This window comes from Camelina sativa, chromosome 7 (assembly GCF_030686135.1).
Source record: "Camelina sativa cultivar CO46 ecotype springtype chromosome 7, ASM3068613v1".
Classification (NCBI taxonomy): Eukaryota; Viridiplantae; Streptophyta; class Magnoliopsida; order Brassicales; family Brassicaceae; genus Camelina; species Camelina sativa.
In genome coordinates, this window is record NC_141886.1 from 25,196,111 (window position 1) to 25,212,477 (window position 16,367).

General features: G+C 35.0%; 1 protein-coding gene, 1 long non-coding RNA gene and 1 pseudogene across 3 annotated transcripts; 1 reads left to right on the forward strand and 2 right to left on the reverse strand.

The window, feature by feature from the left end:
• Positions 1-1,754: 1,754 nt before the first annotated feature.
• Positions 1,755-5,744, reverse strand: LOC104702143 (receptor-like protein 15). The gene is made up of 5 exons (XM_087459281.1): positions 5,289-5,744; positions 4,755-4,910; positions 4,526-4,600; positions 4,258-4,332; positions 1,755-4,160 (listed from the first exon to the last, which is right to left on the reverse strand). Exons 1-5 carry the CDS (start codon positions 5,665-5,667, stop codon positions 1,963-1,965), a joined length of 2,883 nt encoding a protein of 960 aa, XP_087315407.1. The 5' UTR covers positions 5,668-5,744; the 3' UTR covers positions 1,755-1,962.
• Positions 5,745-6,425: 681 nt separating this feature from the next.
• LOC104702129 (uncharacterized) lies at positions 6,426-8,430 on the forward strand. Of its 2 annotated transcripts, none has more exons than XR_015562354.1 (4): positions 6,426-6,821; positions 7,098-7,258; positions 7,694-7,785; positions 8,177-8,430. It is a non-coding gene; the product is annotated as an uncharacterized LOC104702129 (long non-coding RNA). The 2 variants fall into 2 exon arrangements; XR_015562355.1 differs by having other exon boundaries at positions 6,430-6,821; positions 7,694-7,780.
• Positions 8,431-10,014: 1,584 nt separating this feature from the next.
• LOC104704871 (receptor-like protein 15) lies at positions 10,015-13,925 on the reverse strand (annotated as a pseudogene).
• Positions 13,926-16,367: the final 2,442 nt, after the last annotated feature.

Genomic DNA, 16,367 nt, shown 5'->3' on the forward strand with positions numbered 1-16,367 from the left:
TCACTCAGTCACTTCAATAAGTTCAATTATAACTTCAGTCTGCTATACATGCAAATACAGACTAGGAGAGTTTACTGTATGAACTTTGGAAGGAAATGTGAGTCATCGTTAAATGTAATTTTCGGCTAAATGGCAACATATATCAGCATGTTAATTAGTAGCTACAGAGAAAGGTACTATCACCTTTTGATGCTAGGGAAAATCTGAGCCCTATAAAGGGTGTTAATCTTCAAGATTTAGAACAAATATCTAAGAAAGATCAAACTTCGAATTTCATCAATGGGATGCATCAAAGAAAGATTTAAAGGAGAACTTTTTATGAGAAACAGTCTACCAAAGGCAATCCCAGTCACCCGCCCGCTTGTACGATTGCACTCAATGCCCTTCCACGTACAGCAATCGCTCTTGGTGTCATTAGTCCAGGATGGGAAAACAAAGTCGGAGTCCTCTTCATAACATATTGAGATCATGTATTTCTTGAGCTCCAACAAACCTTTCCTTTCTTTCTCAATACAGCTTTTGCATTCATGTAGCACCCCCAACAGTAATACTATCCATATCAGGTTTGGACCTAAGCGCACCCTCCCCCTCATTGCATTGAGCAAGAAAACAAAAACAGAAATCAAGAAAATCTATTGTAAGTTTACCTCCCTAAATATATCCATGTTTACAAGAATTAAACAGCTATTTTACAAAGAGGAATTGAAAAAACCCAACTTGCATAAGAAAAACCAAGTCAATATCATATGACATAATATGTGGCGTGCGTAGCACTACAGACTTCAACGAAGCTTTATGCACAATTAACAAAGAAAAATCGTATGCATTAATCACAACAGTTTAGTCATCATCCCCAAAATACAAATTCAATCATAGTTAGAGTCTGTTAACTAATTTCTATATTTCAGGTAGTATAAGATGAAAAGGAACCAGCGAAAATAAGAAGTATATAGTTTATATATGTGAATCTGTTTCAATATACAGAGTCATTCCTCGAATATATGGGTTCTAGCAGGATTAAAAAAAAACAAAGTCCTATATTTCTTTTCAATATATCATAAAACTATTATTTAAAATAAGGAAAGTAAAGAAAGATAAACTCAGTCTTATAGTCATTTGGCAATATGTAAGCTTGTTGAATGATTCAAATAATGATTTAATTGAATAAACAAAATGACCAACCACTCAACCACTGAAATTTTTAAAATAGATAAAGAGCCCATCGACGAGAGGAGAAGAGACAAGAAAAAAAAGGCAAAATCCCCTGTTGCAGGTAGGTAACTGAAGATTGAAAACCACGGCAAGTTGATTTTATGTTGTCAAAACCAAAGTTTCTATAAAATCCTGAGGCTCTTGCATTCCAGTTTCAGGACTCAGACATGGGTGGAAGTGTGAAAGAGAAGCATATTGTGTTTCAAGAGAATCGTCAAGGGTTTCATTTACTGGACACGTACGTGATGCAAAGGTCCGGTGTTGATCTTAGATCATGCAAGCTTTCTAGAAGTTTCAGTGGAATCTGATCAAGCAGGAACAAAGAAACGCTTCCCCAGTTTTGTTGTTGCTGGGTTATCCATCATTGGGCAGAGAGACATTCACCAATTTGGTTTAAACAAAATCAACATCTTTGATCAAATTTTTTAGCGGTCCATTCTTGAAATCCTTCAGGGAGAAATATCTGAACGTGGGGGACTTCTCATTCAACAATGATCTGGTGAACGATTGGTCGTCCTACTATGGAATTGTGTCATGAAGAAATTCAAAGTGTTACTGTATATTATATATTGAACGAAACAACCAAAGCAGCTCCAAGATATGTTTGACGCATTACTTTTATTCAAAGACAAAAGACAGTACAGAGGAACCAAAAACATGAATTAAGTTCTGTTTTCTGGTTTGAGAAGTACAACAACAACATATGGGGATGAAACAAGCACATCACAGGCACCTGCAGTGTTTTGTTTATCACAACAGTTTCCTGACCTTGTGGACGAAAACATCAACGTTGTAGAACCAAACTCTGCTCCAAGGAGAATCAAATGAGAGTGATGCGAGTAACCCAAGAAGTATTGTCACATAGGCTGCAGCAAAACTCCAGTAGAAAGATTCCATGTGGATTGTGGTGGATTCATCAGCTTCCACTCCATTATCTGGTTCTTGAAAAATATCACCATTGCAACTTATGTTGTTTGCTTGCCCACAAAGAAAAGGATTACCTAAGTAACTTTGGGTATCAAAGGTGTTAAACTGTCTTCCCTCTGGAATGACTCCTGATAAGTTGTTGAATGAGACATTGAAGACAGCAAGACTGCTCAGATCTGTGAGTTGTGGTGGGATGGGACCTTGTAATCTGTTGAAAGAAAGATCAAGGCTTTCCACGTTCTTCAGACCTGAAAAGCTTTTTGGTATCACACCTGATAAGTTGTTGTGAGAAAGATTGAGACCTTGTAGTGTCAAAAGACCTCCAAGCTCTACTGGGATCACACCATTTAGCTCGTTTTCTGAGAGATCAATTCCAAACAATAATTTGAGATTTCCACCCCAATAGGCATCATATCGGTGTTTTGTTACAAATTCAATTTTCATCTTGGTGCCGACGTCGCAATACTCTATAAACTGATCTTCCACGATCAGAGATCTGAAAACTATATTGAAGTATATAATGGAAACAACGCCGGAATCATAATACGAATTGTCCAATTTAACCTCTTTCCCAAAACCAAATGATGTGTTGCTAAGACATGAAGGTACGGATCCATTCAGTCTATTGTTGGAAAGATCCAAAAGTTGGATGTTGCCTATGCCACACAACTGGTGAGGTATACGACCTGTTAAATTATTTCCCCGCAGAAGAAGAATACTAATGTTGTAAGGGTTGATGAACTCGGGAATATTTCCAGACAGTCTATTATTTCTCAAATCAAGCACAGTGACATTCACTAGTACTTCCTCAGGTATTAGCCCTGATAAATTATTGCCTTGCAGGAGTAAAACACTCGGATATCTAGAATTGACAAGTGAAGGTATGCCCCCAGATAAATGGTTTTGAGAGAGGTCCACGAGTTGAAAATAAAAACCAGATGATTTATACTTGAACAAAGAAAGAGGTATTTCACCTTCGAGTGTGTTGTGTGAAAGCAGTAGTGCATATAAATCTGGAAGTTCGCCAATCCAGCTTGGAATAACCCCAGAGAAACTGTTGTTCGACATGTCAAGCATAGATAAAGATCTCGAGTTCCGCAAACCGTCTCCAATCTTTCCTGTAAACAGATTGTTATCCATAGACAACGAGAAAAGAAGAGTAAAGTTGGCTGATTCTAGGATGTTCTCTCCACTTAGTTTGTTATTTGACATCTTCAACATACGCAACGAATAACAACCCTTTAGGAAACTTTTCGGTAGCTTCCCGTAAAAACTGTTCTGAGATATATCCAGAAATTCAATCTTTTTCATGTTACCCAAAGAAGATGGCAGATTTCCTTGAAAACCATTATTGGCAAGATTCATATATTTTAAATCAGGAAGTATCCACCCAATGTTTTGAGGAAAGAGATGATCAAATTCATTAACGGACACATCTAGGCAAAGCAGATGCTTATGATCAGACTCCGGTAGCTGAAAGCTCCTAAAAGAATTATTTCGTAAAAGCAAAACCTCTAGTTTTGTGTTGTTCTCTAACAACCAATAAGGAAACTTTCCATAAATGTTATTGTCAGAGAGATCAACATAACGCAAATCCTTCTGGTGTAGGAGAAAATGAGGAACCTTGTCCAAATTGCAAGCTTGTAGTGAAATAACACTCAACTGAAATTCTGGCTTCCAAGAACTATCCGAAATAACACTCAACTGCAATTTTGGCTTCCAATGTTTTTGCTGCTCTACTTTACCCGAATTGGAAGTTGAGCCAAGTTTTAAGACCTTAAGCTTTGAGAGGTTGGTGAGCGAACCAAGTGAGAAGACGCTTTCGAAGTTGTTATCAAACAAAGATAAGTACTCAAGGGATTCAAGGCCACCAAGAGCAGATGGTAGCTTCCCAGTCAAATTGTTAGATGAGAGATCAAGAACTCGAAGTCCAGTCAAGCTAGTTATGCATATAGGAAACAGACCTACAAGTTTGTTTTTACTGAAATCGAGCTCTTCTATATGCTTCAATTGGCACACCCCTAAGGTAATCAGATGCAGAATTTTAATCATTTAATTATACGTGAATCAACCACAACAATTTATAAAAACTTTGAATTAATAACTGAGAAAACTTGCCTTGAAATTCAATTGAGCCAGAAAATTCATTGTTACTTAGACTCAGAGCTTTCAGCTTCCTCAAGCCAGTGAACTCTACCACAAGAAAAAATCACAGAAATTGGTGAACAACTTTAAATACAAACATAATGATCTCATAGATGATATATAAACAAAAGCAAAAAAAAAAAGGTAGTAAAAAAAAGACCAAACCAAAAATATTGACCCTTGAATAAATTAACTTTCCACTTTCGAAAATAAAGGCAATTGCATTTTATGAATAACTTACCCTCTATTGGTATGGAGCCGTTAAATTTGTTTCCACCTAGGTTTAGCAGTGCCAAGTTTGTCAAATCTCTAAGTTCTGAAAAAGGAGTCCAATAAATATAAGAATGATGCAAACTGGATTTATGACACAAAAAGAAGTTATGACAGTAATTTTAAATTGCATCAATCATCATCAAGAATATATAGGCCTGCTAGATATCATTGGATTCAATAAGAATTGAGAGATATACCTTCAACAGGAAAAGAGCCATCCATTTCATTATTCCTAAGAGACAGAGTTGTGAGTGATGTAGCGGCACTAAGGAAAGGAAAAATGCTGTTGTTGAAATAATTAAAAGAAAGATCCAGAATCTCCAGGTTTCTTAATCTTCTTAGGCTTCTATAACCTGCAAACGAGAATCTTGTTAACAAAATATATGAAAATAACATAGCTCACTCTAATCAGTTCAATATAATCTTAGTTCTGTTGTACATGCAAATGAAGATTATGAGAGTTGCAATGTATGGATTTTGGAAGGAGGCAATGCCTGAGTGATTGTTGTGTAATTTCGTGCTACATGGCATATATAGACTTAATATTAACAAGTTAGTAAAATGTAAGTACAAGTGCTTAACTTTTTGATGCAAGTGAAAAATCTAATTACCTTTATTTTTAACTGTGTAACAATTTGAGAAAATAATTGACAATACCTTCCCCAACAGAATAACTGGTAGAAGAGGTGAAAAGAAAATAAACCATGGGAGAAATTCTGGTAGTGGTATACCTTCCACATCATCAAACAAGCCACCGCACCTCGAATAGGATAAATCCAGACTTCGAACTTCTTCAAAGGGATGCAGCAAAGAAAGGTTTAGGAGAGAACGCTTTTTAAGGCGCAGTGAGCTGATGGAAAGCTGGATAACCCGCCCGCTAGTAGGATCGCACTTAAGGCTCTTCCACAGGCAGCAATCGTTCTTTGTGTCATTAGTCCAAGTAGAGAGAAGATCGTTGGATTCCCCTTCTTCAGAAAGTGAGATTATGTATTTCTTGAGCTCCAACAGAGCATTTCTTTCTTTCTCAATGCAGCTTTTGGATCCGCATATCTGCCCCAACAGTAACATCACCCATATCAAGTAATTTCCCCAAAACATCTTCCCTTCCATAGCAATATGATATGAAAAGCGAAAGATAAAGAAACTCAAACTTTCGTAAAATGTGACAATGAGTTCAATGCCAAATATCGTCCACGTTTATAAGGATTTCAAGCAACAAATGATTGTATATTTGCAAAGTCTAAGTCCTAGTCGTGTAGTGAGGCTGATCAATGTACTTAGACCAGGCTTTATTACATGTAGAATCTCTTAGCTGTAAGCCAAAAAGTGAAGGTAAACAGAAAAGGCACGTTGGAATTATGATTTTATTGGAAGTGTCATGAGCGAAGATCATTTTTTTCTTTGACCAGCTGGCTTTATTTGTTACATGTAAACAACTATAGACTTGATGAAAAAGCCTACAGAATCGCTGATATGGCTTTCTTTGATTGGAACTAGGATTGTATTAGTCAAAATCAAAAATGCCTTCGTGTTAAGTCGGGTCATCTATTAGCAAACGTTTCAAATTCAACAAAGCAAAATAAGATAAAAGAGATTGCAAAAAAAAGTCCGATTTCTAGCCTGCGAATCGTTTAGGTTGATTATATTCTTTTTACCAAGGTAAGTTCTTTGAAATTTATGTTAATTAAATTAATTTGAATCATATGCTAAAAACGTGTGATCAGCTTTATTATTGCCACCCACTATCGGCTTGTCTTGAATTAATTCAACTAAAATAATTAACTTTAAATTAGAAAACTTAATGACCAATCCAAAAAACAGTAACTGAATTGCTGATGTGACTTAAATAGGTTGAGAAGAAAGAAAGAATCTGGATTTGTTTCCTTTTTTTTTTGTACCATTAAGAACGAACACAAAATAGAAGAAGTTCCAAGTTTATAAGGAGCTACCTCGTTCAGGTATGGAACCGTTAAATCTGTTCATGCTCAAGTACAGCAAGAAGCTTGTATCACTTTGGGCTTTGATATATAATCTAAATTGAGCTGACAAAAGGAAAGCAAAAAAAAAAAAAAGAAACCCTCACGCTAGATTTGTGCCTCCGTTCCTCGACAAAGCACTTAGAAAAAAAAAAACTTTCACTCTCTAAACTCTTTCGGGTAAACTTTCACTCTCATTTCTCATTTCTCTACTTCGAATCGCGATGACTCTGTCCGGCCAAGCCTCCAATCATCGTCTTACACGTCCCGTCGATTTGAATCTGCCGGGTAAGTCTTCTTTCTCTAATCATCTCCCCCTTTTCTCTATGACTTCTCGAAAAAACAATTAGACCCAAACCTTTCAGATCTGTTTCAGTCTGAGACCCACAAAATGAATCTGTCGAAGATTTTTATTAACTCGTCCTCATTTCATTTCTCGTCTCTGCTCTCAAATCCCAAGCTTTCCTTGTAATTTGAAACCCTGATTTTATGTTTCAATCTCGATAAATCCAAGCTTTTTTCTGTAATTTTTGTATTTCGTCTTTGTTTAATGGACACAATTAGGGTTTTCACGGAGGTTCCCGGATCTTAAAAATCGACTTCGTTCACAGTCACCTCAGTTTTGGTGTGTTTATTTGATAAAATCTGATATGTGTTAACTGGATTTGGAGAAGTTGAAGAACATGTCAAGAAGCTTGAAGAAGCAGTTGCCTGGAAGAAGATAGGTAAAAGCCTTATGTTTATTTTCGATTATTAGTCTTGTATATCAGATTATTTCAGATCGAGCATAAATTTTAGTCAAAGTTAAAGTTGAAGAGTTACTTAACGCTTTTTCTTCAGTCCATGTTAGTCAAAGTTGCTGGGTTTGGTTTTTGAATATGAGAGTTTCGTCTCTTTCCAACCGAATTTCAAAGGGATAAATTAAACTTTGTCTTACAAGTTGTGTCTTTAGTTTGTGTTTTTATTTTGATTTTGAATATATTAGATTTCAATTTGAGAAGCAAGCCATACTAGTTTTGTGTCTACAGTTTTTGTTTTATTTTGATTTTGAATTAGATTAAAATTTTCATGTTTCCTAGACTGAGATAATGTTTTATTTTGTTTTTGGTGATTTCAATCTCTATAAATGAAATTTTCTGATCATGTCCTATTGTTCTTAGGTAGAAGATGATGTTTGGTTTAGAGAGAGAGCCACAGCCAATAACACTCTTAGGCAGAGCTCATGATGTACAACTTTATTTCAGAGGGTAAGGTAAAGTTTCATTTGTTAAGACATTTTCTTATCCTATTGTATCTTTTGCTAGTAAGGTACAATATATCCACTTTGCTACTTATTGCTGTGAGTCTTGTATTAAATCTGTCAAGCGTCATTTCGTGAGCAGCCTCTGTTATCATTTTTGTGAGGCTTTTTGTTAGATTTGTCAAGAGTCATTTGGTAATACGGATATCTAGACACCAGTTTTGACTGCACTCGTTAACTAGATTCACCATTGTCGATCTTCTTACTCACACTCACGTTTTTTAAGCTAGAAGACATGTTAGTCCCGATGGTTTCCTATTTCTAATCTCGATTTTGGAATTCTATTATATTGATACTTGGAAATGTGTTACCATGATACTTTCTTTTTTTGTTTGTTCTAAAGGTACCTGAAGAATTGAGTTGCTCTTGGAACATTACTGGGAACTACTTAGGCTTCACCGATGGAATACAAGGCAATTCAAAGTGTGCTACAGACCATTTATTATGTAGCTGTTCATCTATTTTTTTTTTTTTCTAATTATGTTTTTTTAAGGAGGATGAATTATTCTTATTCTTAGTTATTATTTTTAATTTTATTTTGTAATACAGTTTTATTGTAATCATGGTTTATAATAATAAATATAGTGTTTAAAATAATGTTTTAAAATGTTATGCATAATTTCAATATATTTAAAAATAATTAATAAACAAATAAAACTGTATATAATTTGTATAAATACTGTATAAATATGATATTGTATAAATACATAAATATGACTATAGTCGTTAATTAGTCACTAAATTTGGTGACTATGTTACGATTAATGTTCGTAATCGTAAATTTAGTCATAGTGTAGTCGTTAAATTTAGTGACTATGTTACGACTACGCTTTACGACTCCGAACATTAGTCATAACGTAGTCGCTATTTAACGACTAATTTTATGACTATTAATTTAACGATTACGGATTTACGACTACAGCTTTTAGTCGCTATTTGGTCGTAAAACACTATTTAGCGACTAAATAGCGACTAATAATGCAGTCGCTATTTTGATGTTTTCTTGTAGTGTCTTGTACTTAGCCCTAAAGAAATTTTCAAGCTTCTACCATAATTCTTTCACTTATAGTAGTCCTAGTTATATATACACAACAACAACAACAACAACAACAAAATTAACATTCAGCTAAATAATTAATTTTCCCTAAAAAAACAAAATGCGATTCTAATGCAAAAATGTCTAACCTTTTAATAAACTTTTTGCCAAAGAAATCCAAAGAACACTCAAACGGTAACTGAAGAGTCGCTGATGTGGCTGTCTCTTTAATCAACCACGTCACGGGAAGAAGTGCCGTTACCGCCAAAAACGAAACACGTCGTTTCACATCGTTAATAGTCTTAAGCGCAATCACTAGATATCCAATCGCCAAACGCTAAAAATAATGTTGAAGCTTGTGATCTCGTCGCCGCCCTTCATCGAGGTTGGGACCATCGACTTTTTACGAAGTAGCGGAAGGAAAGGAAACCGCGGGGTAGATGATGATAGCCTTTTCCTGCCGGGGAGTTTGGTTTTTTTTTTATGTGTGTGTATTTTGGCTGAGGGGCTACTTTGTAAATAATATTTTCTTTGGTCACTAGATATTAGTTAATTTTTGAAAATGACAAAAGAGCCCATGGACTAGACAATCAATTAATTTTTGAGGGGTTACATGCAACTGCAAGTATGTTTTTTTTCTTTTTATTATTCCTGGGTTTCTCATTGTTCTACATTACTCTATATGGGTGGGTATATTGCTTCAAACTTGTATTTCTTGATCAATCGATTCCTTTTATTGCATTAGCTTCGGGCTTTTTCTTTAAATTTGTTCTCCACCAGCTAGATTTTTTTTTCCTTGATCTTGAGAGCAACATCACATTCTATTGAATCTGAATTTAGGTCTTGAATCGAAATCCTTGAGGGAGAAAAATCTGAAATGTACAATGGGAACTGGTGCTGAACGTGGGGGACTTCTCTCATTCAATGATCTGGTGGATGACTGGTACTATGGAATTGTTTCATGTGTTAACTGTAGATTATGTATTGAACCAAACAACCAAAGCAGCTCCAAGACATATTTGACGCATTACTTTTATTATACGAAGACAAAAGACAGTACAGAGGAACCAAAACATATAAGTTATGTTCTGTTTTCTGAAACAAAGCAGGAGGTTTGAGAAGAATAACAACAGATGGGAGATGGAAACAAGCACATCATAGGCACCTGCAGTGTTTTGTTTATCACAACAGTTTCCTAACCTTGTGGACGAAAACATCAACGTTGTAGAACCAAACTCTGCTCCAAGGAGAATCAAATGAGAGTGATGCGAGTAACCCAAGAAGTATTGTCACATAAGCTGCAGCAAAACTCCAGTAGAAAGATTCCATGTCGATTGTGGTGGATTCATCAGCTTCGACTCCATTGTCTGGTTCTTGAAAAATATTACCATTGCAACTTATTTTGTTTGCTTGCCCACAAAGAAAAGGATTACCCAAGTAGCTTTGCGTATCAAAGGTGTTAAACTGTCTTCCCTCTGGAATGACTCCTGATAAGTTGTTGAATGAGACATTGAAGACAACAAGGCTGCTAAGATCTGTAAGTTGTGGTGGGATCCGACCTTGTAATCTATTGAAAGAAAGATCAAGGCTTTCCACGTTCTTCAGGCCTGAAAAGCTTTTTGGTATCACATCTGATAATTTGTTGTTAGAAAGATTGAGAGATTTTAGTCAAGAAGACGTCCAAACTCTACTGGGATCTCAACCGCTGAATTCATTTTCTGATAGATCCATTCCAAACAATAGTGTGAGATTTCTACCCAAGTAGGTATCATATCTGTGTTTTGTTGCAAATTCGATTTTCAGCTGGTTGACAGTCTGGTTGACGATTTCGTATAGCTTCATAAACTGATCTTCCACAATCAGAGATTTGAAATCTATATCGGATCCTGATGGGGAAAAAAGGCCGACACCATAATTAATGTCGAAGATATCTTCTTTCATGAAACCAAATGATGTATAGCCGAGAAATGAGGGTATGGATCCTTTCAGTCTGTTGTTAGCAAGATCCAGAAGTTGGATATAACGTAGGCCACACAACTGGTGGGGAATACGACTTGTTAAATGATTACCCCGAAGAAGAAAAATACTGATGTTTTGGGGGTTGATGAACTCGGGAATATTCCCAGACAGTCTATTATTTCTCATATCAAGTATGTGGACATTCCCTAACAACGTATCTGGAATAGCCCCTGATAAATTATTTCACCAATCCAGCTTGGAATAACACCAGAGAGATTGTTGTTTGACATGTCAAGCATAAGCAATAATTTCGAGCTTTGCCAACCTTGTCCAATCTTTCCTGTAAACTGATTATTATCCATAGACAGCACAAAAATACCAGTAAAGTTAGCTGATTCTAAGAAAACCTCTCCGCTTAGTTTGTTATGTGACATCTTTAAGAATTGCAATGAATAACAACCCTCTAAGAAACTTCTGGGTAACTCTCCTTGGAAATTGTTGTGAGATATATCCAGAAATTCAATACCTTTCAAGTTACCCAAAGAAATGGCAGATTTCCTTGAAAACCATTTTTTATAGATTCATATATTGTAATTGAGGAAGTATCCACCCAATATTCTCAGGAAAGAGGTGATCAAATTCATTAAGTGACACATCGAGGAAAAGGAGATTATGATCAGATTGCGGTAGCTGAAAGCTCCTAAAAGAATTATTCTGTAGAAGCAAAATCTGAAGTTTTGTATTGTTCTCCAACAACCAAGAAGGAAACTTTCCAGCAATTTTATAGTTAGAGAGATCAACATGACGCAAATCATTCTGGTATTGGAGAAAATGAGGTACCTTCTCCAAATTGCAACTTCCCAGTGAAATAACACTCAACTGAAATTTTGACTTCCAAAAACTGTCACACTCAACGAACTTTAGTGAAGTGAAAGTTGAGCCAAGTTTTAAGACCTTAAGCTTTGAGAGGTTGGTTAACGAACCAAGTGAGAAGATGCAATCAAATTGTTCGACGAGAGATCAAGGACTCGAAGTCCAGTCAAGCTAGTTATGCATAATGGAAACTGACCGACAAGCTTGTTGCTACTGAGATCGAGCTCTTCTATATGTTTCAATTTGCACACTCCTAAGGTAATGAAATGCAAAAGTTTAATTAGTCACTTAATAAAACGTGAATCACCACAACTTTATCCAAACTTTGAGTTATTTGAGAAAACTTGCCTTGCAATTCAATTGATCCAGAAACTTCATTGCCACTTAGACTCAAAGCTTTCAGCTTCCTCATGTAACTGAACTCTGCCACAAGACAAAATCACACAAAGCTTTAGATACTAGCATGATGCTCTCATGGGTGATACATAAACTGATAAACCAATCCAAAAATGTTCGCAGCCGTATTCCCACTTCCGAAAATAAAGACAAGAATTAATTTTATGAACAACTTACCTTGTATTGGTATGGAGCCGTTAAATCTGTTTCCACTTAGGTTTAGCACTTCCAAGTTCATCAAATCTCTAAGTTCTGAAAAAAGGATTCCAACAAATATAAGAATGACGCAAATTGATTTTATGACACAAAAAGGTTATAACAATAATTTTAAATTGCATCAATATAGCAAAAGATACATCATCAAGAATGGGCCTGCAGCTATTTACCATTAGTTAGATATTTAGATTCAATAAGCATTTAGAGATATACCTTTAACAGGAAAAGAGCCATCCATGTCATTGTACCTAAGAGACAGAGTTGTGAGTGATGTAGCGGCACTAAGGAAAGGAAAGATGCTGTTGTTGAAATAATTTGAAGAGAGATTTAGAGTCTTGAGGTTTCTTAATTTCCTGAGGCTTCTATAACCTGCAAACGAGAATCTTGTTAACAATATATATGAAAATAACATAGCTCACTCTAATCAATTCAATATAATCTTCGTCTGTTGTACATGCAAGTGAAGATTATTAGAGTTGCAATCAGTGCCGTGCCCAGGTTTATCGGGGCTTCAAGCGAGTTTAACATTAGAAGTTATTTTAATATATTTTATGAAAATAAATAAATATTTAAATTCAAAATTATAATAAAATAAATATTAAAAATTCAAAGCTATAGAAATTTTTCAGAAACAAAAGAAAAAATGTAAAAAGCCTTAAACATAATCGTTTTTTTTTCTATTTCAATAAACTATTTCACCAACTTCTCTTAATCTTTCACAATTTAAGGTTTTGTTTTCATTTTTGTATATTTTTATAAATAAATATATTCAAAGGAATCATACATGGGTTGTTTAGAAAATAAAGACTCCCAAAACCATAATGATACACCATATTTTCCATAATTGAGAGTTAAAAAAAACACAAAAAAACTATATACTTTGGGGGCCTGAGCCAAATGTCTTTTTCCTAACCCATAGGCACGGCCCTGGTTGCAATGTATGGATTTTGGAAGGAAGCAATGCATGAGTGATTGGATGTAATTTCGTGGTGCATGGCATAGACTTCAATATCAGCAATCTGTAACTTTTTGATGAAGGTGAAAATCTAAGTACGTTTATTTTAAACGGTATCAACTTTCAATAAATGATACCAAAGAAATATGGTAAAGCTCATCCAGAATTCAAAACTTTTTTTTTTGGTTAATCAGCAGCCTAACTTGTCAATGCAGGGGAAAATGTATTCAAATAGAGACCAAAAGAGGTTAAAAGAAAAATAAACCCTGGGACAGACCGTGGTATATATACCTTCCACATCATCAAACAAGCTACTGAATGCAGACAGTCTAGACTTCGAACTTCTTCAAAGGGATGCAGCAAAGAAAGGTTTAGGAGAGCACTCTCTTTGAGTTTGAGGTACAGTAGGCTGATGGAAAGCTGGATAACCCGCCCGCTAGTAGCATCACACTTAAGGCCTTTCCACATGCAGCAATCGCTCTTTGTGTCATTAGCCCAAGTAGTGAGATGATCGTTGGATTCCCCGTCTTCAGAAAGTGAGATTATGTATTTCTTGAGCTCGAACAGAGCATTCCTTTCTTTCTTAATGCAGCTATTGGATCCCCATATCTGCCCCAGCAGTAACATCACCCATATCAAGTATTTTCCCAAAAACATCTACTCGTTATTGGCAAACGATTCAACAAAGCGAAAGAAGATAAAAGAGACTGTAAAAAGTCCGATTTCTAGCCTGCGAATCGTTTAGGTGGATTATATTATTTTACCAAGGTAAGTTTTTTGAAATTTCTGTTAAACTATATTAATTTCTTTGAATTTTATTTTATACGAATTTTGTATATTTTATATTTCAAAACAAAGTTTAAAACAAAATTTTGATATGTTGTATTAGATATGTATTTTTTTGTCAACAGCATACAAAATTGGCTTAAAGCCAATGAGACGGAACATCATTTATATAGGTAATAAGATGCGGTTCGGAACGAACTCGTCGTGCCAGATTATCTGTTTTACCATTCTGCGTGCGAGGAATGAAGATCAACGAGAAGAATGTGAATTCTTCTTTATCTTCCTGAATGTCTTCCAAATAAGTCGCGAACGCTGGCCACTCTGAAGGTGAAGACACCATCTTCACTATGTCGGAGCAGTCAGTATGTATTCTGATGTTATTTATGGTTATATTTAGTTATATATCATATGCTATAATTTTAAAAAGCTTAAAGAGGGGATAAATTTTTGAAAAATATTTTAGTTTAGAACATTTGAAAATAGTTTAACTTGAAACTTTTTAAACATATCATAAATGTTTAATAGATCAAAAAGTTAAAAAGTTATAAATAGTAAATACTATAATTTGATTTTTTAAACATCTGTATTTAAAATATTAGATTTTGGAAATCCGCTGATCAAATTATAGTTTATAAATAACATTAACAATCTAACATAACAAACCAAAAGACAAATGAAAACAAATGGCAAGATACTAACAAGATTTAAGTCTAAACAAAGTGATAACAACAAGTTCCAAGCAATATTAAAAGGCAAATCCAATTGATTAGGTGTGATAAAGAGATGGATTATGGATAACTTCACACAACTTCTAACAAACAATGATCCTTCGGCAATAGACACTAAACAAGATTAATTCATTTTCGTGACAATAATTCTTTTACTAATCAATCAATCATCAACTTCTTTCAAATGCAATGAAAATATAAATAAACATTAATAACAATTCTATCTAGCCACTAATCACCTTAGTCAACGATTGTCAAATAAATTATAACGCTACACTAACTCTTAAAGATTTTCAATTCATACACGTATCATAATAAATTTTAGCTCAGTTGGAAAACTGTGCACTATGTTATATATTGAGAGAACGGTTCGATGCTGTATTTTGGAAACTCCGCGTTTAGAAAGTTGAAATTGCAGTTAATGAAAAACACCTAATTAAACTCATATGCATGTAAAAAAACATGTGGATTACTCACGCTGCGCGAGTGATCATTGTCTTTACTTTGACTCGTATGATAAAAGACTCGTTTAGCGGGTGTCAAGTGTGTGTCGTATTCAGCAGCGCCTAAATCCATGGTGATCAATCCTGGTTCTCAGTATAATACATGATCCACAACATTTTAACAAAAATACTTGATACTCCAAATTGTAAAACATTATCCATCTTTTTGTTGGAAAAAGAAATAGTATATATTTGTATACAGTACACAGAAGATTGAGACCACATAAATTATATTTTGCAAAGGGGCCAATATATTATCGACTCTCTGTTCTCATGTGATAACGCTGTTTATCATACACAAACATATGGCCTTGTCGGCAGACAAGTCGAGGGTCTTTTCCATCCTCTGTAGAAAAATGGAAAAATTATCCGAGAAGAATCTTTTTGCTCAGCAACATGGAAATATCCTCTGTAGTACATGCATGATTTTATTTACACACCATTCTATGTATGAGCTTAAATATAAGCAAGGGTAATTGGCCGATTTTCTTTCAAATATGATACAAAAAGCAAACGTAAAGATCCACTACAAGAAATATGAGCTTCGGTAGCAGACCTTTGTACCACAAATTTACGAACTGCTACTAAAACTACCAAAATCGGATGCCAAGTATTTCGTAGCATTATATTAACGTTAGTATATATTTTTATTAAGCGGGAACATAAAAATCAGTATTATAGTTGGGAAGGTGTATTTTGGAGGCAAAATAATTGGGTTTTTTCCCCCAAACAAAAAAATGTCTCGATTCTAGCTATGACCAAAAATTAGCCAAAAAAAACAAAAAAAACCCAGAAAACAAAAAGCTTTTCAGATTCTCTAAATTTTTCTCAGATCTCTTATCTATATCTCAAAGTTTTTGATTCCTATCCTGAAATTTCAATACCCATTCCATGAAATCTCGATTCTCATTGGCAAGATCTCGATTTTCAGCACCAAAATCTCCCACAGTCTCTGTGTAGCTATCTCTGTTATCTCTGTCTCTCTTTCCGATATCCATCGCTTTATCTCCATCGCTCTCTATCTCTGTCGCTCTCTGTGTCTCCGTTGCTCTCTGTCTCAGTTTCTCTCTGCCTCAGTCTCT

Excerpts from the sequence above, each read along its gene's own strand:
- LOC104702143 (XM_087459281.1), bottom strand. The coding sequence starts at position 5,667 with ATGGAAGGGAAGATGTTTTGGGGAAATTACTTGATATGGGTGATGTTA. Across the intron at positions 4,601-4,754 it reads TGGCTCTTTTCCTGTTGAAG|AACTTAGAGATTTGACAAAC; the intron begins GTATATCTCTCA and ends CTCCTTTTTCAG. Across the intron at positions 4,333-4,525 it reads CGGCTCCATACCAATAGAGG|AGTTCACTGGCTTGAGGAAG; the intron begins GTAAGTTATTCA and ends TTCTTGTGGTAG.